The 23,830-nt window shown below is 36.7% G+C and overlaps 1 protein-coding gene across 2 annotated transcripts; it reads left to right on the top strand.

The window, feature by feature from the left end:
- The first annotated feature begins 850 nt into the window (after positions 1–850).
- On the top strand, positions 851–22,037 carry fam20a (FAM20A golgi associated secretory pathway pseudokinase). Of its 2 annotated transcripts, none has more exons than XM_079801663.1 (11): positions 851–1,747; positions 8,590–8,783; positions 8,904–8,954; positions 11,254–11,332; positions 11,420–11,512; positions 15,437–15,552; positions 17,787–17,967; positions 18,317–18,426; positions 18,614–18,695; positions 19,981–20,040; positions 20,147–22,037. In XM_079801663.1, exons 1-11 carry the CDS (start codon positions 1,398–1,400, stop codon positions 20,412–20,414), a joined length of 1,584 nt encoding a protein of 527 aa, XP_079657789.1. In that variant the 5' UTR covers positions 851–1,397; the 3' UTR covers positions 20,415–22,037. The 2 variants fall into 2 exon arrangements, with proteins under 2 accessions (XP_079657789.1, XP_079657790.1); XM_079801664.1 differs by having other exon boundaries at positions 1,113–1,747; positions 18,614–18,714; positions 20,147–20,770.
- The last annotated feature ends 1,793 nt before the right edge of the window (positions 22,038–23,830 follow it).

A 23,830-nucleotide genomic window follows, 5' to 3' on the forward strand; every position in this document is an offset into this window, starting at 1 on the left:
TACGAGCGTGGTCATAGATGTATACGTAGATGCGTCATTAGCGCCTGCACGGATCAATAGAATGAGGCATCTACGATTGATATATCTATGACCATGATCGTATTTGACCTCACTTAGCGGAAGTTATGGCGGAGCTCAGAGATGATCACGTTCGTCTGATAAGAGATAAAATAATAGCATAAATACAGCTCGGTTTCTCGCAGAAACTGATCGTTTGGCTTGATATGACTCTTATTCATCGTCTGGTATCGTTTAAAGCCCTTTGAAGCTGCACTGAAACTGTCATTTGGACCTTTAACCGTTTGGAGCCCATTGAAGTCCATTATAGGGAGAAAAACCCTGGAAAGTTTTCATCAAAAAACTTAATTTCTTTTCGACTGCAGAAAGAAAGACAAGGACATCTTGGATGACATGGGGGTGAGTAAATCATCAGCAAAAGTTTATTTAAAAGTGAACTAATCCTTTAAGTTTATTAGTTGATGTTAAAACTGTGTAATCCAAATGGATGGACATTTTATATGCAATTCAAATACTTCAATTTAGGTATACACTTTTTTTTTTTTTGGAGAAAGGAAAAAGGCAAAAACCTCAGAAAACAACTGAAAGGATACAGAATGAAAAGCCTCAACCAGTCAGAATCTATTTGTAGGCTTGGTTGAGGTCGTTCCTTCTGTATCCCATCAGTTGTTTTCAGATGTTGTGTTTTTCATCTCATCCCAAAAAGACGAAAATGATTTCAAATTACACAGAACCTCGTGATTCCATTTTACAGCTGATCCACAAACCCAAACAAACGGCAGATGTGCGCAGTCTGGGAAACACCTCCCGTGCTTCCCATCCGCCTCACACAGGAGTGTGTTGTGCTGTTTCAGTGAAACGTGCACATTTCACCAGCTAACGCTCGAGGTGGAGGAAAATCCCAGGCCTTTTTATTTCTCGACTGAAAACACACTCAGTTTATGTGCGCTGGCACTCGGACCTGCTTTCCGACTCATTCCCTGCCTCTCCCTCTCTGTCTCTCCAGTGTGTGTGTGTGTGTGTTTATCTGCATGTGTGTTTTTTGATCGGAGGCTGTGTCTACATGGGAAGTGGGAAGGTGCAGCTGGAATGTTGCCCAAAGGCAAGGAAAGCGCACTGCTTCCACGCTCCAGTCCGAGGCAGAGAGAGAGAGAGAGAAAGCAAAGCAACTTGTCTCATAGGGGCATTGCGCTGTCTGGGTCAGATGTGCGAGCTACTGCGAGGAGCAACACGCGGCTCTCTTGAGTGGAATAAGCAGGGATCATAACGGCCAGAAGGTGTCAGATCTGTCCATGAAGACGTGGAGATTATTTGCCCCAACTTAGCCAGCCAGGAGAACATCTCAACCCCGCTGGAGTCCGATTCAGTCTGGAAGGGACATGAGGAGGGACCGGCTGCTGGTGGCCGTCACTTTGGTCACCCTCTTGGCGGCCGACATCCATTTTGTCCTGCTTCCCAGACTCAAAAGCTGGTATCATCTGCCCAGAGAGAGCTGTGAGTGCGGGGTCACCAATGGCAGCCTGGACAGCAGAGGTGCTACAGCCTTAACATGGATGATGATGAGCCAGAATTTCACAACGGTTTCCACAGATCGCAGCTCCAAGTTGGAGCGCCTGTTCAGACATCCGCTCTACAACATCCGTCTTCCAGAACTGGGGCCCGACGAACTTCTGCTACAGCACGAGGAGCTCATGAATTACTACCAGAGGAAAGTGAGCCGCTGGGAGAGGTACTCAACAGTTGTGCTTCATGTTAAATAATGTGGCTTGTTTATTAGCAGGAACGCACTCTTGATCATTGAATGAAGTCTTATGTTAAAGTCTTGGCTGCAAAAGCGTTGAGCATTTCCACTGGGATTTAACACACATTGTCTATGGGCAGTTTTGGGGAAAGTTACTTTGAAAAGTAATGCATTACAATATTGCGTTACGCCCTTAAAAAGTAACTAATTGAGTTACTTAGTTACTTTTTAAGAAACGTAATGCGTTACGTTACTTTTGCGTTACTTTTTCTCAGCTGGGCTGGGTTTGTTTTTGTTTTTGTTTATAACAAAAAAGTTATATTTTTGTGCTACGGTAAAGACCTCTTCATACCAAAATTGAAATAATAAAATGCAGATTCCCGCATGAACAGTAGAGGGCGCAGCTCTGGATAATGGTAGAATAGGATGCAGGAGAAAAAAGTTTTACCAATAAAAACAAAAAATCTAGGAATTTTCATCATCAAAGGTCAGCAGCAAGACATTGTTCAATTAAATATAAAGGTAGATTATGCTTAAAAATAGTTGTTTTATTTAACATTTAATTATTGGAGGTTTGCACAGTACTCTGATTTTGCATTTGACTGATTTTATTCATTTTGAGGAGTACAGAATCTTTATTGTGCAAGTGAGATAAATAAATGCTCACATTTAGTCTAGAACTACAATAACCATCATGTTTACGCACACACACACACACACACACCTCTGCACTTATTTTTCCCAACATGGGGGCAGGAGAGCTGTCAGTCAAATTAATGTGAAAAAGTAACTCAGATATTTTGTTGTAAATTTGAAAAGTAATGCGTTACTTTCGTGTTACTTGGAAAAAGTAATATTATTACGGAACTCAAGTTACTTGTAATGCGTTACCCCCAACACTGGCTATGGGATAAGTTGTCACAGTGGCAACCTGTTGTTTATAGATGAATTTTAGAAGCTTTATTGAGCGAAATATTCATAGACAGCAAAGTAACGTACCAAAAATGGCAAACAATCAAAACAATTGTCAACTTTAACCCAACTCTTGCCCTGAGAGCAAAGTTCAAACCAGGTCTGAATTTATGCTGGTGTGTTTTATTGTGTTTAGTTTTTTACTCAATATCTAAGGGGAAAAGATTGGCATTCTAATGAAATGAAATATTTTGAACTAGATGAAACTAACATAGAAAACCACTGGTGGTGTCAGCGATGTTATGGTTAAAACTTTTTATATATTTTTAAAGTAATTATTTTATTTTAGGTAGTTGCTAAGGAAACATTTCTCATTTTAATTTAGTGTAAATTGATGTACTAAAATAAAAATAAAGCAAAATTATAATATTTATTTAAATAAATGTTAATTATTGTTATATTAATTAATATAATAGCAGTATTATGCCTCTGTGTTTAATTAAAAAATAAAACTAAAGCAAAATTATATATTTATTTATTTTAATAAATTTTAATTATTGTTATATTAATGAATATAATAACATTATTATGCCTTTGGTGTTTAATAACAAAGCAAAATTATAATATTTATTTAAATAAATTTTAATTATTGTTATAATCAGATAACATTATTATGCCTCTGTGTTTAATTAAGAAATAAAACTAAAGCAAAATTATAATATTTATTTATTTAAATAATATTAATTATTGTTATATTAATTAATCTGATAACATTATTATGCCTTTGTGTTTAATTAGAAAATAAAAACAAAGCAAAATTATAATATTTATTTAAATAAATGTCAATTATTGTTATATTAATTAATATAATAGCATTAGTATGCCTTTGTGTTTAATTAAAATTAAAAATAAAGCAAAATTATATATTTATTTTAACAAATATTAATTATTGTTATATTAATTAATATAATAACATTATTATGCCTCTGTGTTTAATTAAAAAATAAAAATAAAGCAATATTATAATATTTATTTAGTTTTTAATATGAATTATTGTTATATTAATTAACATAATAGCATTTTTTATGCCTTTGTGTTTAATAAAATTTAAAAAAAGCTAAATTATACATTTATTTATTTATTTATTTAAATAAATATTAATTATTGTTATATTAATTAATCTGATAACATTATTATGCTTCTGTGTTTAATTAAAAATAAAAACAAAACAAAACTATATATATCAATATGTAAATAGTAATTGTTAGTATAATATAAATTAATTTAATAGCATTATTATGCCTTTGTGTTTAATTAAAAAATAAAAATAAAGCAAAATGATAATATTTATTTTTAATAAATATTGATTATTGTTATATTAATTAACATAATAGCATTATTATGCCTTTGTGTTTAATTAAAATAATAACAAATAAAATATATTTATTTTAATATGTAAATATTAATTATTAGCATAATATAAAATAAAAGAATAGTATTATATTATGCCTTGGTATTTTTTTATATATAATATACAAAATGTTTTTCATTCAATACATTTTGACCCTTCGTAGGGCCTTGCTGCAGAATTGACAGCTCAAAATAAGAGCTCATATACTCCCTCTTGCTGCCCCGTGGAAATGGTATTTTCAGTTGAGTTGAGTTTAGGAAGGGCTTGTTTTTTAGGTCACGAGCTGTGTTTTAAAGCCAGTGGTGTAGACAAATCACTCTTTTAATTGCACTGGCCGTGATACCGTGCGGCACGAAGTTTAAAGGGCACAAGGCCACAAGTGTCTCCCACATAATCAGAGCTTTGCCAGAAAACACACACTTAAATCAGGTTTCAGAAGTTGTGGTCAACATCTCTGATTGCTGGAACTTTGAGAAGGAGAAACACCTATAGTTTATATTTATAAACGCTATATATGAGGCGTAATGTGAGCTGGATCCCTGCCACTGTACACAGTTTATATTTGTCTTTCAACTAATTTCTCTTTTTTTTTTCATGATGTTGATTCAAGCTCATGCTTCTAGAGGTTATGGTGACAATTTTACGAGGCAAATATTTGCTCCAAATAGGATCAATAATCTGTAACGTGGTGATGTTGAATCTGCCAGGGACTCGATTCCACGACATATGAATTTGATCAAATGTACCGTAGACTATACATTGAATGCAAAGTGGATAAAAAATATAATGTTAACTCTTTCTAATAGCGTGTCCGAAATCACTCTCTTGAGTAGGCACTTATTTTGAATAATCAATTACTTCACAACCTCTTAAAAAGCATGTTGGATGTTAATCTGGACGTGCTACATTCGCCATGTTGTCATTATCATGTGACCTACCAGCGTCAGTTGCGTCGCATCACTGCCTGAAATCCTCTCCCGTTGCCTCATGGGATATCCATCGTATACACACTTCAGAATCTGGCTGGCAGTAGAGTACTTTTTGTCTCTTTTACGAGTACTGTGTGAATTCAGACATCCTTCTTTTGTCACATGCTGTTTTTCGCTTACTATACAATAGTGTGCGATCTCAGATGCAGGCATTGTCTTGATAGCTTGGGGAGTGAATTTCTAGTTCCCAGCATGCTTTGCGAGATAACTGCAATTGCAATCGAGTTATAATGTCAGAATTGTGAGATATAAATTTCCAACTGCAAGTTATATAGTCCAATTCTGAGGAAAAAAGACTGAAAAAAAAGATTGCAATTCTGGCTTTATCACTCACAATTGTAAAGATAAAAGAGATAAAAAGTCGCAATTAGCTTTTTTTTTTCATTCGATGGCAGAAAGAAGTGTCCCAGTTTGCCTACTTATACTACGACCTAAAATATGTACTCTTTTTGTGAAGAAAAAGTTAAAGGAACACTCCACTTTTGTTTGAAAATAGGCTCATTTTACAAGTCCCCTAGAGTTAAATAGTTGAGTTTTACCGTTTTTGAATCCATTCAGCCGATCTTTGTATCTGGCGGTAGCACTTTTAGCATAGCTTAGCATACATCATTGATTCTGATCAGTCCATTAGCATCTCATTCAATAAATGACCAAAGACACTTTCAATATTTTTCCTATTTAAAACTTGACTCTTCTACAGTTACATCGTGTGCTAAGACCAACTGAAGATGAAAAGTTGCGATTTTCTACACCTATATGGCTAGGAACTACTTTCTCATTCCTGCGTAATAGTCGCGGATCTTCGCGGCCGTACCATGGCTGCAGCGGCGCAATGATATTACACAGCGCCTGAAAGTAGCTCCAGCTAGGAAACTTTCAATGTGACCGGCACTAAGTTTGTGTAGTTGCAGAGAAAGTTTCAGGCTTGCAGCCGACAAATTGTGTTGTGGATTTAGCTGTGTGATTAGCCATGGTTCTGTGTGTTGTAAAGGGCTGTGATAGTAAGTCGAAGGTGTAACTACCACCATGTTTCACAGAATACCAACGAATCATTGCACCGCTGCAGCCATGGTACGGCCGCGGAGATCCGCGACTATTACGCAGGAATGAGAAAGTAGTTCCTAGCCATATAGGTGTAGAAAATCGCAACTTTTCATTTTCAGTTGGTCTTAGCACACGATGTAACTGTAGAAGAGTCAAGTTTTAAATAGGAAAAATATTGAAAGTGTCTTTGGTCATTTTTTGAATGTGATGCTAATGGACTGATCAGAATCAATGATGTATGCTAAGCTATGCTAAAAGTGTTACCGCCAGATACAAAGATCGGCTGAATGGATTCAAAAACGGTAAAACTCAACTATTTAACTCTAGGGGACTTGTAAAATGAGCCTATTTTCAAAAAAAGTGGAGTGTTCCTTTAATGACCAAACGTATCAGTACAAAAGTTCTCAATGCTGTTGCAGGTGAAATATAATGTGGATAACATCGAATAAATATCTTTTCGTCAGGTTAAATACTGATAATTGATCACTCAAGCCCCTTAATCTAAACCTCTCCACTTAAAGTCCCACTGAAGTGCTTTGAAACGCAGCATTATTCAATGTGTTGACGTAATTCCGCCTGAAACGGCTCCAGCTGTTAGCAGCTCCTCCCCTTTTTGAAAACAGCGAATAGCATTTCGTTAATATCACAGTTTGCCTAGAGCCTTTCTGTTTGGTAAAGCCAGAGTTTCCTCCTAATCTCGAACCGTTTATCATCATAATCTCCTCCATATCGCTTTGAAATACAGCATTATGTGCAGAATTTAAATGGGCGCGATATGTTTTGTTGTATGCGTTGACTCGCGCATATGATCTGCGCTGCGCTCTTGTGTCTCTAGTCTAGTAACCAGACTTCATTCGCCTCAACTGAAAGCATATTTACACTGTCTGAATCGTTTCCTATCGCATGTATAATGCGCTATGTGCCGTTCACCATGTAGAAAATAGTAAATGTGTGAACAGCTGACCGATTTCAGACGCAGCTCCAGCGTCTATTTATAATACAGGGGGCGGAGCTTCAGATTCTTGAGAGCATTTGATTGGACAAAAGATGTGACGAGAAGCTGAAGTCTGCGATGATGTCCTCACATTTTAACTGAAGTTAGAGACTAAGTTTTGAATGCTTATATCTCCTGAATGCAAATTTTTTAATTGTTTTGAAACACACCAGCTTATTCATAACCTTAAGGCCGTGTGTCCACCAAAGCGTTTTTATCAAGCTGAAAACGCCTCGCTGTGAGCGCTTGAGAGCGTTTGGCAGCACAACGTTTTTTTCAGTTGAGACTCTTTATTTGTTATGATACAGAATATCCGCGGAAGTGTTATTAGTGTCTCATTTCACAGATAGTTTGTTTCTGTATTGATTCTATATAAAAATACAGATACAATGTAAAGTATTTCCTCTGGCTCTTGATCTAAATGATTTTGTTCTGTTATTATGCTGCTTGTTATCATCTGTTGACGTTGTAAATGCAGAATGAATGTGGCGGTTGGTCGGTTTTGTATTTATCCCGCCCCTCCTCCACTGTGATTGGACAGCTGGGTGAAAAGTGACAGTGATGAGCGATGCGTTTTGCTCAAAGTTGAAGTTTTTTCAGCCATGTGAAAAAACGCTTTGGTGGACACACGGCCTAAGGCTAACATAGTCATACTAAAAGCTAAAAAACTTTCGATTTCTGGGGACCTTTAACCGTCTGACTCGCACATCCGTCATGTTTGTAGTTTTTTAACACTTTTTATCTGCATTTGTAGTTCTAATCGAATCCTCATCCAACTCGCAATTGGTTGTGGGCAATATCAGCCGTTAGAGTGTGCGTCGATCTGCACTTCAAATTCTGACAATAGTAGACCATCCGGGACATTTGGGACATACTAACTCTATTTTCCATTACTATTTAGGACGGATAGTATGCAAATTGGGACGCAGCATCTGTGTCATAAATGAGGGAAAATTCTATCAATGGTGATGAAAGGGAGAAAGGTTACAAAAATACATTAAAAATTACTATATTACAGACTGATATTTTCCCTCTAGTATTTTGTCAGACTAATACCTGTATTTTGATGGTTTAATTGAACTTGTATAGGTTTATTAAAACACATTTACCCTCCAGTCATCACTTTTGGCCACTACTGTGTGTATGTGTGTGTACTGTAGTATGATATATATAATATATATATGGTTCAGTTCTAAAGAAATAATATAAAAGTCTCATTCTGTGGGAGCCAAAAAATGCTGTTGGCAGATTGCTGAGGCTGTGGAATCGGATTGTGCCGTTTTTACATCTTAATGCTCCTACATGTGCAGACTTGTGTACGCTGAGGGAATCATTTATTTTAAGAGCTAACAATACCCGTTGATGACTGAGAGCTCACCACAGGTGCCATTTCTGCTCATTCCAGGATTTTTTTCCAGGAAGTGATTTCAGAATCTGAATATTAAATAGCTTAATTCAAGTTTTTCTGTATCTTCTACAGACTGAAAAAGTTCTACATCGAGGCAGCGGCAGCTTCAAACATCACTATACCTGATCATCCCGTGACCTTTGACCCGGAGGCCAGTTGGCTGCGATTCCATCTAGGGATCAATCGATATGCGCTGTATTCAAGAGATGAGAGCAGCGTGGACAGACTCCTGCGGGACATGCAGACGGCCACCGTCATCAGCGCAGGTGATGCTTTTCCCCTTCCGCGTGTCAATCTGAATATGCTAATGCAGTACTTCATTGCAAATCTGCTCGCATGATCTCATCCCGAGAAGCTGATGTGCAGTATTTCATTGCGTCTGACAGATTTCACTCAGGATGAGAAAGCTTTGAAGGGCGCGTGCGACTGCTCCCAAGGTAAATGTATTTTCTAATCTATTTTTAGCTGAAAGAAATCTGGAAGACACTTTATTTGACAAAATAAATATGATGGTTTCTTCTGGGAATGTACATTTGATGAAAAACAGATTTTTTCAACAAATTCATACTTTTATTCAGAAAGGATGCATTAAAGCTACACTGTGTGATATTTTCCCCCATCTAGTGGTGAAAAGGTTTATGACCATCCAGTGAATATTAGTTTCTGTTCCTCTCAATTCCGATTTCGTTTTAACTCCTACGGTGGCCGATTTAGTCCAAGATTAACATGGCTTCCAGTTCGACCTCGTCCACATTCGACACGGTGCCATCGAGTGTTAAAACGCGAAAGGCGAAGCTTGAATTTACGGGTATGTCCCTCTTTGGCTAATGTACTTTCGAGATGGAGGGGCAACATGGCGACCGGCATTCAAACCCCTCACCCGTATGTATTTTCAATGGCATATTATAAACTTACGAGAATACTTTATTACTTGAAAGAAGTAAATATACATTAATGAGCACATATATTTTTAAAAGAACTAAGTGCTTTTAGCTAAGAATAGACTAAAAAAGTTACACAGTGTAGCTTTAAGTTGATTCAAAGTGACATTAATAAGTATTTGGCTATTGGTGGATCTCATATGAGTGACAGGCTGCCCCGCCCTCGTCATCAACAATGCTATTCTCTCTTGCCCTTTTCCTCTTTTGGCTCTGAATAAATGTCCAATACAGTAAAAACGACAATATTTTTGTTTGTTTGGCTTGTTTCGCTCATTACGCGTGTGTTATTTTGGAGCATGGTTGAGTTTGTAAACTATTGATTGAGCTGGAAAGGAGCTAAAAGAAGTCGGAGCGGTGCGGTTTAGGGTTGCCGGCAGCCTGCCACGGCTTCCCACAACCTCAGACAAAGCAAAAGGAACAGTGGAGCGTATAGTGAACACCGCAAGCCCTGCTTATGGAAAGATCCCTCTATAATTAAACTATTACAGTTGAAAGGTTGACTCTGGGGAGCAAAAAATAAGATCTCACAGTCCAAAAAGAGTAATTTCCTCTCAGTCAGGTGTTGCAACACGTTCCTGACATTTTTCATCTAGTGTACCACCACAACCCAACACAGCCCAATAAAGCATTCAATTATACTGTAAATCATGTAGCATTATTATTAATATGGCTATTACTACAATGATTCACCTTTTAAATAAAGTGTAATATACACGCATATACTAACAAAACCTTACGGATACTATATTATTATTTTAGTTAAAATATAACGGAATATTTATGTTAAATTGTTACTATATTGAGAGAATTATTTTAATTGCTAAAATTTTGACATTCTAACTACACTATATTGCCAAAAGCTTTGGGACGCCTGCCTTTACATGCTCATGAACTTTAATGACATCCCATTCTCAATCCGTAGGGTTAATATGGAGTTGGCCCACCCTTTGCAGCTCTAACAGCTTCAGCTCTTCTGGGAAGGCTTTCCTCAAGGTTCAGGAGTGTGTTTATGGGGATTTTTGACCATTCTTCTAGAATCTAGAGGTCAGGCACTGATGTTGGACGAGAAGGCCTGGCTCTCAGTCTCCGCTCTAATTCATCCCAAAGGTGTTCTATCAGGTTGAGGTCAGGACTCTGTGCGGGCCAGTCAAGTTCCTCCAGCACCAAACTCGCTCATCCATGTCTTTGTGTACTGGAGCGCAGTCATGTTGGGACAGGAAGGGGCCGTCCCCAAACTGTTCCCACAAAGTTGGGAGCATAAAATTGTCCAAAATGTCTTGGTGAAGCATTAAGAGTTCCTTTCACTGGAACTAAGGGACCAAGCCCAACCCCTGAAAAACAACCCCACACTACAACCCCCCCTCCACCAAACTTTACACTTGGCACAATGCAGTAAGGCAAGTCCCTTTCTCCTGGCAACCGCCAAACCCAGATTCGTCCATCGGACAGCCAGACAGAGAAGCGTGATAGAGTCCAGTGGTGGCGTGCTTTACCCCACTGCATCCCACGCCTTGCATTGCACTTGGTGATGTAAGGCTTGGATGAGCTGCTTGGCCATGGAAACCCATTCCATGAAGCTCTACACACTGTTCTTGAGCTCATCTGAAGGCCACAGAAGTTTGGAGGTCTGGAGCTATTGGCTCTGCAGAAAGTTGGCGACTTCTGCGCACTGTGATTTCAATGATTTGGAGGGGTGTCCCAATACTTTTGGCAATACAATGTATTTTCATATTACAGTTTCTATCAATATTAAGAAGGAAACATGACCATTTTTTCTTTCTGTCTGTCCAATCAGTGGTTAAACCCAGCGGCCTTCACCTGAAGTTGGCCCTGAAACTCCAAGACTTTGGCAAAGCTATGTTTAAACCAATGAGGTAAGGCTTTGTTATTCAGATTTCCAGATCACTACACCTATGGTTTAAAGGTGGTGTAATTTCTATAATGGTCCTTCTTGATTTCAGACAGGAGCGGCACGAAGAGACGCCGGAGAACTTCTTCTATTTTGTCGACTTTCAGAGACACAATGCTGAGATTGCAGCTTTCCACCTCGACAGGTGAGGCGGTCCAACACTGATTATTAGAGTCACCACACCACAGACAGAGAGACTGTCAGGAATGAGTTATACTGTGAAGGATCTGATATGAGTAAACACAGATGAAATCCCTCAGGCACCACCATACAGTATTGTTTAGGCCTGTTGAGACAATGAGGTTCAGCACGATTAGTCTCACCTCAGCATATTTGGTGAGGAGGTCTATATTGGACGATTATATGATGATGAAACCCTAGAGCAAACTGCAACAGACATCAAAGGCATTCACACACGATTTACCAAAAAAGATCTTATTAAAGACTTGCAAAAGATTTCAATAGATGAATGAGTTGCACTTTATTTTACAGTACGTGTACTTACCTAAGAAAGTACTGGGTAATAGAAGGTAACTACATGGGTTAAGGGTGGGTTCAGGGTTAGTACCTAGTTATTGTAATTACTATAATAGTGTGTACATGAGGAACAGACCGTGCTGTAAACTAAAGTGATACTGATAAATGTATAGAAATACATTTGTAGCGTTAGTTCAAAATTATCTCAGAACAATGTTATATATTTTGTTGACTTGTGTACTATCAATATCTCAAATGTTTCCAAGAATGTTTAAGCAATAAGCAGTTTTAACCAGGACATGGGCTGTGCGTCACCTATCAATGACATCATACCATATCATACCAAGGAAACACCAAAGACACTTTAATATATGATGTGTTTTATTAGACAGACGAGCAACTATTTGGATACATTCATCGACAGAAAACGAATCATTGTTCTCTCCAGCTCAACACAGTTAGTCTTATTGTTTACATCTTGTTTTCTTGATTTACCGCGAGTACCATGTTTTACCATGCCTAATATCAATCTATCTTACTGCAGTGTGAACAAGTGTCTCATAGTAGCCGCAGAGTGAGCGCACAGAGCACATTAAATCACCCATTATAACATAACTTTCAACACACTCAAATGTATCTAATATGATAAAACAGCTCTGCGTTACCCCCAGATATGCATGAAGGCTCGTCTGTGATATAATAAAAGCTCTCGAGCCGTGTGCCGCGCTTGTCTCTCATTAGCAATTGCTCCAGCTGCCTCGGCTTTCAGCCCCGCCCTGCTTCATACTACAGTAACGTTAATAAATCTTTAATACATTAGCTCGTCCATGAATTTGAGTTCTGTTGGATTCTTTTCCAACCGGCTGTAGAGGTGAAGACGACAACTCCCATGATTCCACGAAATCAAGGCGTCATCAAGCTACACCTTTGTTTTGAATAAGCGACATCTAGCGCAAAAATGACATACTGTGCCTTTAATTCCCCTGAAAAAGTAAAAACAAAAATTGTGCTGCTTTTTTGAACATCCCATACAGACACTTAAAGACCCAATTCACCCAATAGACCCTTTTCACAGACTGTGATGACGCGTTTTAACGGTCATCAGTATCGTAAATTCTGCAACGTTTTTTGTATTTTCATTTTTTTTTTAAATAAATAAAATATATATATATATATATATGTACATTTATAACACTAATACTTTGTATTTTATTACTTTTGCATCAAATTACAATAAAAAAAGTTAACGCTGCTGTGAGGGTGTTTAGTAATAGCGTCTATGGGAGTGATGGTAAAAATTTACATATTTCTCTCTTTTCACTGCCGTTATCAATCTCACTCTATTTTTGAAAGTTGTGAAATCACTACTGTGGCGTTTTTCTTTTGCTATTTGAGCAAATGGGAACACACAAAAAAAATATTTAATGTATTCTCTCATTCACAGCTATAATATTTAACCCAACTATGACGACTTCCGCTCTGAGGAACCCGGAAATGAGAAAAGGGTCTATTGAGTGCAACAGTCGGGTTCCGAAAGAAAAACTCCATTAATTTCCTTCATAAAGAAATTGATTCTTAGCGATAACTTAACGTTGTTAATCGATGGCATATGCTTTCGTCAAAGCCATCAGTCTGCATTAGTTCAATCATATTTAACCGCTGAATTGCTGGTGAACTACTATTTCCCTTGATTCTGCAGAGAAATCTCCACCAATCAGAGAATCAAAACGAGCAAATTACGGCAAAATAACTCTTTAGCTCCACCCACTCCCATGAAGCACTACCAATGATGTAATCGAGTCTCCATATGCTCTCAAACTACTGTATAGTAGACTTCAAATGTGACAATACCATAATTTCCCTCTAGCATTTTCAGCGCTGTTGATCAGATTCTTGAACACCTCTGACTGGCCATCGTGTTCACATGCTCAACATATTTCAAACGCTCCTGTGTGTATCTGTGTAAGCGCTCCATGAAGAGCGTTGATCATTGTAGCCAATCAGAGACATATATGTTGAGCAGATGAACATAATGGTCAATCAGAGACATATATGTTGAGCGCATGAACATAATGGTCAATCAGAGACATATATGTTGAGCGCATGAACACAATGGTCAATCAGAGACATATATGTTGAGCGTGTGAACACAATGGTCAATCAGAGACATATATGTTGAGCTTGTGAACACAACGTCCAATCAGAGACATATATGTTGAGCGCATGAACACAACGGGCCAATCAGAGACATGTATGTTGAGCTTGTGAACACAACGGCCAATCAGAGACATATATGTTGAGCGCATGAACACAACGGGCCAATCAGACACATGTATGTTGAGCTTGTGAACACAACGGCCAATCAGAGACATGTATGTTGAGCTTGTGAACACAACGGCCAATCAGAGACATGTATGTTGAGCTCGTGAACACAACGGCCAATCAGAGGTGTTTATGAATCCGTTCAACAGCGCTCAAAATGCCAGAGGGAAACGCTGGTATCGTCACATTTTTTAAGTTTCAGTACTGACTTGGTACCGAAGTCGGTACTTTTGACAACATTAATATTATGCATATTTTGCAATACATGTAAAATATGTTGTTTCTATATACACAGTCAACATCTTTAAGTCAGTAGTTTTATATTTATCTGTCGCTTTAATTTGATTGTCATGGGCAATGTTTCATGGGATTGTAGTTCTTTCCCTCATTAAAGACGTTAAGTGTACTTTTGTCTTTTTGTCTGATTTTTAAAATAAACGTTTGTAATGTTGTGATTCCCTCATAACTGGTTGGTTTGCTTCATGGCAAATAATACTTTAACAAAGTTTTGGGAGAAATGCTACATTTTTCTATATATCCTAATCACTTGTTAACAACATTCTTTACTTTATGAGCTCATTGTTTCTGCCTTAAATCAATACATTGTTTAAATGAATGCACTGTTAGCTTAATATTGTTATTGTATTGTTAGCTACTCTAAAAGATGATGCTAAATCCATTTTCTCACTGCGAGTGACAGAATAAAGACGTTTGCAGTTCATATAGTGCTTTTACAATGCATATCGTTTCCAAAGCATGCAGTTTTACAAAGAGCAAACCCCCCAGTCGACAGTGGCAAGGAAAAATTCCCCAAGAGTCCCACCCTGTCATTAGTGGTGAACTGTAAGCAAAGACACTTGAGAAAGGGTGTTTTCCTGCAGGTTATTCCTCATCTGAGCGTAATTAAACACGGAACTCAAACATGGAGTAATCTCTGAGTAAACCGGAAAAATGACTAGTCAAAATCATCCTGAAGGAAAGCTAATGGCATTTCGGTCATAGTTTGGAGCCGATCCTAAATGATGAATTAAAAATCTCCTAAGAATCAAATAACATCCTATTGGATCAATTTCTATCGATCGAATGTATCGATTTTGATTTGATCCTTTCACGACTGGCTCCAAATTAAGATTCCATGAGCAAACCTTTAGGAAATGGACCTCAGTCAGGATATGATTTAAAGAGACTTCATTTGTCAAGACTCAGGTTGATTGAATGCTGACTGAGCCCTGAAAGTGTGTGTTGTGTGTGTTGTGTGTGTTGTGTGCAGAGTGCTGGACTTCCGGAGGGTTCCGCCTGTGGCAGGGCGATTCGTCAATGTGACGGGGGAAATCTTGTACATAACCCACAATGAGGAACTGCGCAGTGTTTTCTTCATCTCTCCAGGTTGGCATTACTAGTCAAACTAAAACTGCATATTATATACAAAAAGGAAATAATGCTGCTTTCATTCAGCAAGGATTCATTCAAATGACCAAACATAAGACATTTATAATGTTACAAATGATTTCTGTTTCAAATAAATGCTGCTCTTTTGAGCTCTCTATTCATCAAATGATCCTTGAAACTAGAATGTATCACAGTTTCCACAAAAAATGATAATCATAAATGTTTCTTGAGCAGCAAATCCTCATATTATTATGATTTCTGAAGGATCATGTGACACTGAAGACTGGAGTAATGATGCTGGAAATTCAGCTTTGATCACAAGAATAAATCACATTTGACAATATATTCAAAGTTGTAATAATATTTCACAATATTACTGTATTTATGATCAAATAAATGCAGGTTTGGTGAGCAGAAGAGACTTCTATAACATTAGAAAATCTTACATTTTGTTAATCAAAGTATATGAACTGTTCTTGATGAGTTCGGAACATTTGAATGCTGTGATGATAATATACACACCATTTTTAAATGAAATCATTAAATCATTATTATTATAGCCTCAAAAATGATAAAAAGTACCAGCTACTGCTTCAAGTTATTATTTCCAGTTCCCATCCAACAGATGGGAGTGAATAATTGATGAAAGTTAAATTAATTTTGTAATTCATGCACTTTTGTAAGATATCCTGGGTTAAAAACAACCCAAGTTGGGTTGAAAATGGACAAACCCCAGCAATTGGGTTGTTTTAAGCAAACATTTAACCCAACAGCTGGGTTAAAACAACCCAATTGCTGGTTTGTCCATTTTCAACCCAACTTGGGTTGTTTTTACCCCAGCATTTTTAGAGTGTGTACTGGCTTAGTCAAGAGCTGCTCAAGTGGAAAAATCAGATCATGTTTTTTATGCCTAAATAGATTTTAATTTATTATTACATTTTACAATATATATTTTTTTCCCCCAATTTTATTATTTTACTGTATTTCTCATCCTTCCCTCACGGGTCAAAATGACCCGAAGACCTAAAATCATACTTCATTCTTATATTATTAAGCTTCTTTCATTTAATTTTGCCCCCAAAAAAAACTATTTTTAATGCATTTTTTACCTTTAAACTGCTAGATTTAATCAATAAATAATCATTTAAGCACATTCTTTTAACTTGAATTCAAAATAACTAAATTTCATCATGCATAAGCCTTTTACTTCAGCTCAAGATATTTTACACTGCAAAAAATGCTTTTCTTACTTAGTATTTTTGTCTTGTTTTCAGTCCAAATATCTAAAAAATCTTACATTAAGAAACACTTACTTGACAAGCAAAAGTTTGGACTGAAAACAAGACAAAAATACTAGATAAGAAAAGCATTTTTTGCAGTGGGTGTCTCTGTAGACCTCTTGTGGAAAGAAAAAAAAGATATTTAATAATAAGATGATATTTCATGACTCTTGCCTCTAGATGGCCTTATAGACTTGGTCGGCATTACTGGGAACGCCCACAAAAACGCCGTATCCGCGGGGAAAAAAACAAGCCATTAGAATGAATTCACGTAGACTTTGTTAGACGCTTTATCTTTACTCTTTGTAATGATGACGATTGATTTTTGCTTGGTGCAGTCCCGAAAAGTTGCCATGTGGCATTCTACACCTCTAGTAAGTTACCTGAAGTTTTAGAGTAAAGATAAAGCGTCTAACAAGGTCTACGTGCATTCATTCTAATGGCTTGTTTTCCCCCATGGCATATGGCGGATATGGCGTTTTTGTGGGCGTTCCCAGTAATGCCGACCATATAGCTCTATAAGGAGGAAATGAGCTGTTCCGCTGGGTCCTAAAGTTCGTTTCTCTTCAGCAGGCATTCAGATACACACGTAGACATTATAAAATCTTTTTTTTTTGGTAACGTTTTAGCATTTTTAGTTTGAATTTTGATCATTTTTAGGTTTTTCTATGTAGTATTCCTCCCATTCCATTCATCCCTAAGGTGGTCAAATTGACCCGTGAGGGAAGGATTTGTTACTTTTGAAAATTTCAACCACAAAACTCCTCAAATCCAGTCTTTTTTTGTTGTGTATTCAAGTGCGACAAAAGCTCTAGGGTCTTGGACCACTCCGATGAACTCAATTTTTCAACATTTTAGTCAAAATGACCCGAGGAAAGGAGGAGGGTTAAATAAATGCAGACTTGGGCCTGTTTTCGATCACAGTGAACGTGTTTCTTTGTCCCTCGCCAGCCAACAACACATGTTTCTTCGCCAAGTGTTTATACGTGTGTAAGTCGGAGTACGCAGTGTGTGGTCATCCCGATCTGCTGGAGGGATCCATGTCTGCTTACCTGCCCGGCTTGAGCATCGCCCCGAGGATCTCCATCCCAAACCCCTGGATCCGCTCCTACAGCTTCACCGGCAGAGAGGAGTACGCACACACACACACACACACACACACACACACACACACACACACACACACACACACACACACACACACACACACACACACACCACATCTCTCTTCTCTTCGGAATATCCTCAACTGATGAATCGCGCAGGAATGCGTTTAAGGGTTTGAACTTGATTTATAAAGAAAATAAAGCATTTGTTGTTTTATGTAACGTAGAACATCCTTATTTGGATTTGAGAAATCCAGCTCTCGATGGCTAAGGAACAAAAATGTTCGTCATGCTCACAAAAGGGTCTAAAGTTCAGAAAATGTTCAGATGAGTCCAACAGCTTGAAGCAATTAACGTCTTCTCTTTCTTTCTCAGGTGGGAGGTCAATCCGTCATACTGCGACACCGTTAAAAAGCTTTATCCCTACAACTCTGGGAACAGACTGCTCAACATGATTGACATGGCCGTTTTTGACTTTCTCACAGGCATGTGAACACTTTCCATATCACATTGACGCAATTCGTTTCGTGTCAAAACTTGTAAAAATGATTTCATACTTGACTGTGAAAGTGTTGTTGATGATTTTGCACCAAAGTAAGCATGAGGAAATCTTAAAAAACAAAGAGCTGCGTGTTGACCTTAAAGGGGAAATGATTGTCCTTCTTGTTGTAGGAAACATGGACAGGCACCACTACGAAATTTTCACCAAGTTTGGAGACGATGGTTTCCTTCTTCACTTAGACAACGCCAGAGGGTTTGTGCTCATCTGTACTGTACGTTTCTGGGGACAGACTATGCATTTTTGCATTCAACTTTTATATGTTTTCTCTATGTAAACATTTGACGTTGCGCGTGTGTCTTTGCATCATCGTTTCCATTACAAAAACATGCAGTGCCCAACTCAAAAGTTGTTCAACTTTTTAAAAATGTGTCTTTTGAATGCAAAAAATGCAATTCTGTGGCCTTTTTCATTGCGGTTTCTTGTGGAAGCCAATTTCTGACATGTAATGCTGTGGTAAATCATAATTATGATAAAAAATGACTTGAAATTGGTGGAAGGTAAAGTTATGACACAAAATTTCCTAATTTTGATAAAAAGTCAAAAATGACATTGCGAAAACGTTGAGATAAAAGTTTACATTGACAGTCAAAATGATTAATAAAAAATAATTGTTATGAAATAAAATGTCCAAATGATGACAAAAGGTCAAAATTATGATAAAAAGTCAAAATCGAGATTTCTGACAATGTAATGCTTTGGTCTAAAAGTCTAAATTATGTGAAGAAGAAACTAATGCATAAAAACAAATACATACACACAAATTATGACAAAGTACTAATTATGAGATAAAAGTCGAAATTGGAGCAAGTTAAAGTTATGACACAAAAATTCCTAATTTTCATAAAGTGTCAAAAATGACATTGTGAAATAAAGATGAAAAACGTTTGAGATAAAAAGTTGAAATGATTAAAAAAAATTGACAGTTATGAGATGTTAATGTCCAAATTATAACAAAAGGTCAAAATTATGATTAAAAAGTTAAAATGATGTCGAAATTATAAAATAAAAAGTCATAATTGAGATTTCTGACAATGTAATGCTTTGGTAAATCATAGTTATGACATAAAAAAGGAATCATCACATAAAAAAATATTCTGACAAGTACTAATTATGAGATTGGCACAAGTTAAAGTTATGACAAAAATTCCTAATTTAGATAAAATGTGAAATAAAAACTTGAAATTGACAGTTAAAACGAATATTAAAAATCGATGGTTATGAGATAACATTTTCAAATTATGACAGATTATAATGAAAAACTCAGTGTTTCAATTTTATCTCATAATTTTGACTGTCATGACTTAGTATCTCATAATGTTGACTTTTGATCTCATAATTATGAGTGTCATAATAATAACTTATCTCATATTTATGACTTTGTATGTCATCATTTGGACTGTATATAGAATAATAATATTTACCTCCCAAGCATGATGTTCTGGTCCTCATGGCTTCTCCATCTTCTTGTGTGCTGCAGATTTGGACGGCATTCCCATGATGAGATGTCCATTCTTGCCCCGCTGACACAATGCTGCATGTAAGGCTCTTTCTCAAATATTGCACAGATTATTTGGATTGCTCTGAAGCACATTTAACCAGCGTTTTATTAGACAAAGATTGACAAAAGCCATGACCTCTTCCAGGATGAAGCGCTCTACTCTCTCCAGACTGAAGCTGTTGTCGGAGTCGGAGTACCGGCTGAGCGACGTCATGAGGGAATCTCTCTCCACTGACCCGCTGGCGCCGGTTCTGGCTGAGGAACACCTGCAGGCCTTGGACCGCCGGCTGGCCCAGGTGCTTAGGACAGTGGGGAAGTGTGTGGAGAAGCTGGGAGAGCCACATGTGGTGATCACAGACTTTGTGGAATCATCCAGAGTAACTACAGGCCACCAAAGAGGAAACAAGAGGTGACAGAACGAGAAGAGCACGAGGAGATGAGAGAAAAGTGAGACTAATACACTCCTCCGGTCCAAAATCATCACGTATAGAGACATCAAGAGGACAATTATTCACATTTCTGATTGGCTAAAAAAGGTCTGTGCGATATTACTTGAAAAAGTTCCCTAACAACACCAGCCAAAATTATGACTTAAAAGCCATATTTATAAGTCAAAACTGACAAAAAATCCCATGGAAATTGAGATAAAAGTCAAAAAGTAGTAATTATGACATGTCGAAAGTCCAAGCAAATGTAGAAATTGCATTTTTAATTTTGAGATAAAATAAAGATGGTCAATTTTATTAAAGTCAATTCTTTTGTTGTGATGACGTTTCATTTCCTAATTTTGACTCATTATTATGGCTTGGTATCTCATATTATCAACGTTTTAACTCATAATTATGACTTTTTAATCTCTAAAAAATATAATAAATATCCCTATTATATTAATATCCATATTAATGCATTTAAGTGAAATAGAAGTCAAAATGATGACATAAAAAGCCATAATTATAAATTGAAATTGACAAAGTCAAAATGATCACATCTATCAAATTTATGAGAAGTCATAGATAAAAAGTCAAAATTATGACAAACATTGAAATTGAGATAAAACGTTGAAATTGCATTTTTAATCATTTTAATAATTAAAATAAGAAATTGACAGTCACAATTATGAGCTATTCAAATGATCATGTAAAGTAAAAAGTTGAAATATGAGCAAACTCAATTTTGTAAAGTAGAAATATTTATATTATATCAAAGTAGTAAATATGAGATTAAAAAGTCAGAATTATAAAATAAAAAGTTGAAACAATAATAAATCAAGTCATAATTATGGACTTTTTGTCTCAATTTTGACTTGATTTATTATTGTTTCAACTTTTATTTTATAATTCTGACTTTTTAATCTCATATTTAATACTTTGCATTTCATAATTAACTAAAAAAGGTCTGTGGTATTACTTTAGAAAGTTTCCTAACAACACATTTAAGTGAAATAAAGTCTGAATTATGATGACATAAAAGCCATAATTATGTAAAATATTGACAGTGTCAAAATTATGATTCAAATTCATAATGATGTCAGTCAAAATTATGAGAAGTCATAGATAAAAATTCAAAATTGTGATGAAAAGTCAAAATGATCACATCTATCAAAATGATAAGAAGTCAGATAAAAAGTCACAATTACGACACATTGAAATTGAGATAAAAAGTTGAAATTGCATTTTTTACCATTTTAATAATTAAAAAAGGAAATTGACAGTCACAATTATGAGCTATTCAAATGTGATCATATAAAGTAAAAATATGAGAAGTCAATTTTGTAAAGTAGAAATATTTATATTTCTAGTCATAATTGACTTTTTGTCACAATTTTGGCTTGATTTATTATTGTTTCAACTTTTTATTTTATAATTCTGACTTAAAAGCCATAATTATGTAAAAGAATTTGAGTCAAAATTACAATTCACAGTCATAATGTCAGTCAAAATTATGAGAAGTCATAGATAAAAATTCCAAATTGTGATGAAAAGTCAAAATGATGACGTGTTGAAATTGAGATTTTTTATTTAGTTTGGAGAGAAAGTAATTAAAATAAGAAATTGACATCAAAAGTCTAAATTATGAGCTAGTCAAATGATCATATAAAGTAAAAGTTGAAATATGAGAGTCAGTTGCATGAAGTTGTCACAGTTTTGACTGTTGATTATGGTCATTTCAGCTTTTGAATCTGGTATTTATGCCACTGTATGTCATGATTGGCTAAAGGTTAGTGTGATGTGTCTTTAAACGGTTCCCGAACAGCAGGTTTAAGTGTTTGTCCTGAGCTGGGCCAGACAGATGATGCAGATAACATCTTCAGATCTGCTTACTTCAGCAAACAGGCTGTTCATGTGGTGCTTTAACTGCAGAGTGAAGAGTTTCCTCTGATTATCCGTTCCCTTTCTGTCCATGTGAACACAAGCAGCCATTAGTGGCGGCCGAGCTGATGATGGAGCGCACAGACAGAGAAACACTGACAGAGAAACTGAGTGGAATCTCAAACATCAATAAAACCAAATCATTTGACGTTTCCTGAGCATTGTTGCGACCTGTGTTTCGCCACACGACTGCAATAATGTGAGTTAAAGGATTAGTTTACTTTTAAATAAACTTTTGCTGATGATTTACTCACCCCCATGTCATCCAAGATGTCCATGTCTTTCTTTCTGCAGTCGAAAAGAAATTAAGGTTTTGGATGAAAACAGTCCAGGGTTTTTCTCCATATAATGGACTTCAATGGGCTCCAAACGGTTAAAGGTCCAAATGACAGTTTCAGTGCAGCTTCAAAGGGCTTTAAACGATACCAGACGATGAATAAGGGTCTTATCTAGCCAAACCATCAGTTTCTGTGGTCATAGATGTATACGTAGATGCCTCATTAGCGCCTGCACGGATCAGTAGAATGAGGCATCTACTATTGATATATCTATGACCACGATCTAATTTGACCTCACTCTCCGGAAGTTATGGCGGAGCTCAGAGACGATCGCGTTCGTCTGTTAAGAGGTAAAATAATAGCATAAATACTGCTGGGTTTCTCTCAGAAACTGATCGTTTCGCTAGATAAGACTCTTATTCATCGTCTGGTGTCGTTTAAAGCCCTTTGAAGCTGCACTGAAACTGTCATTTCGACCTTTAACCGTTTGGAGCCCATTGAAGTCCATTATATGGAGAAAAACCCTGGACTGTTTTCATCCAAAACCTTAATTTCTTTTCGACTGCAGAAAGAAAGACATGGACATCTTGGATGACATGGGGGTGAGTAAATTATCAGCAAAAGTTTATCTAAAAGTGAACTAATCCTTTAAAGCCGGCTTAAACACGTCAGCATTAGTGTCTCCCAATGCAAATCAAATGCTCAATGTTCTGAATTCTTGACCATAATTCATAATTATTATGGTCAAGACTCGGTCATGACTATTTGTCACATTAGCATAGTTTCTGATTCAGAACATTTCCCAACAGAACACCTCATATGACATGTAAAAACTTACTTGATCTTACATACAGTAATAAAATAAGAACATGATCTGATCTCTCCACTCCAGCATCTCTGACTCGTCTAAGCTAGTACATGAATTACAAAATTCATTTAACTTTCATCAATTATTCACTCCCATCTGTTGGATGGGAACTGGAAATAATAACTTGAAGCAGTATCTGGTACTTTTTTATCATTTGAGGCTATAATAATAATAATAATTTCAGCACACAGGATGTTTGGATTCATATTCCTGCAGTAAATGGTGTGTAGGGGAGCGCGGGACACAACCTAACGTGGGGTTAGTTGTAACACGCATGTTTTAACCCTTTCCACACATGCCAGAATGACGAAACT

Source organism: Gobio gobio, assembly GCF_949357685.1.
Source record: "Gobio gobio genome assembly, chromosome: 20".
NCBI lineage: Eukaryota > Metazoa > Chordata > Actinopteri > Cypriniformes > Gobionidae > Gobio > Gobio gobio.

Bases quoted from the DNA above. Each gene is read 5' to 3' on its own strand.
- fam20a (XM_079801663.1), top strand. From the start codon at position 1,398: ATGAGGAGGGACCGGCTGCTGGTGGCCGTCACTTTGGTCACCCTCTTG. The intron at 8,784-8,903 runs GTGATGCTTTTC...TGCGTCTGACAG, and splicing joins GGCCACCGTCATCAGCGCAG to ATTTCACTCAGGATGAGAAA. The intron at 11,513-15,436 runs GTGAGGCGGTCC...TGTTGTGTGCAG, and splicing joins GCAGCTTTCCACCTCGACAG to AGTGCTGGACTTCCGGAGGG.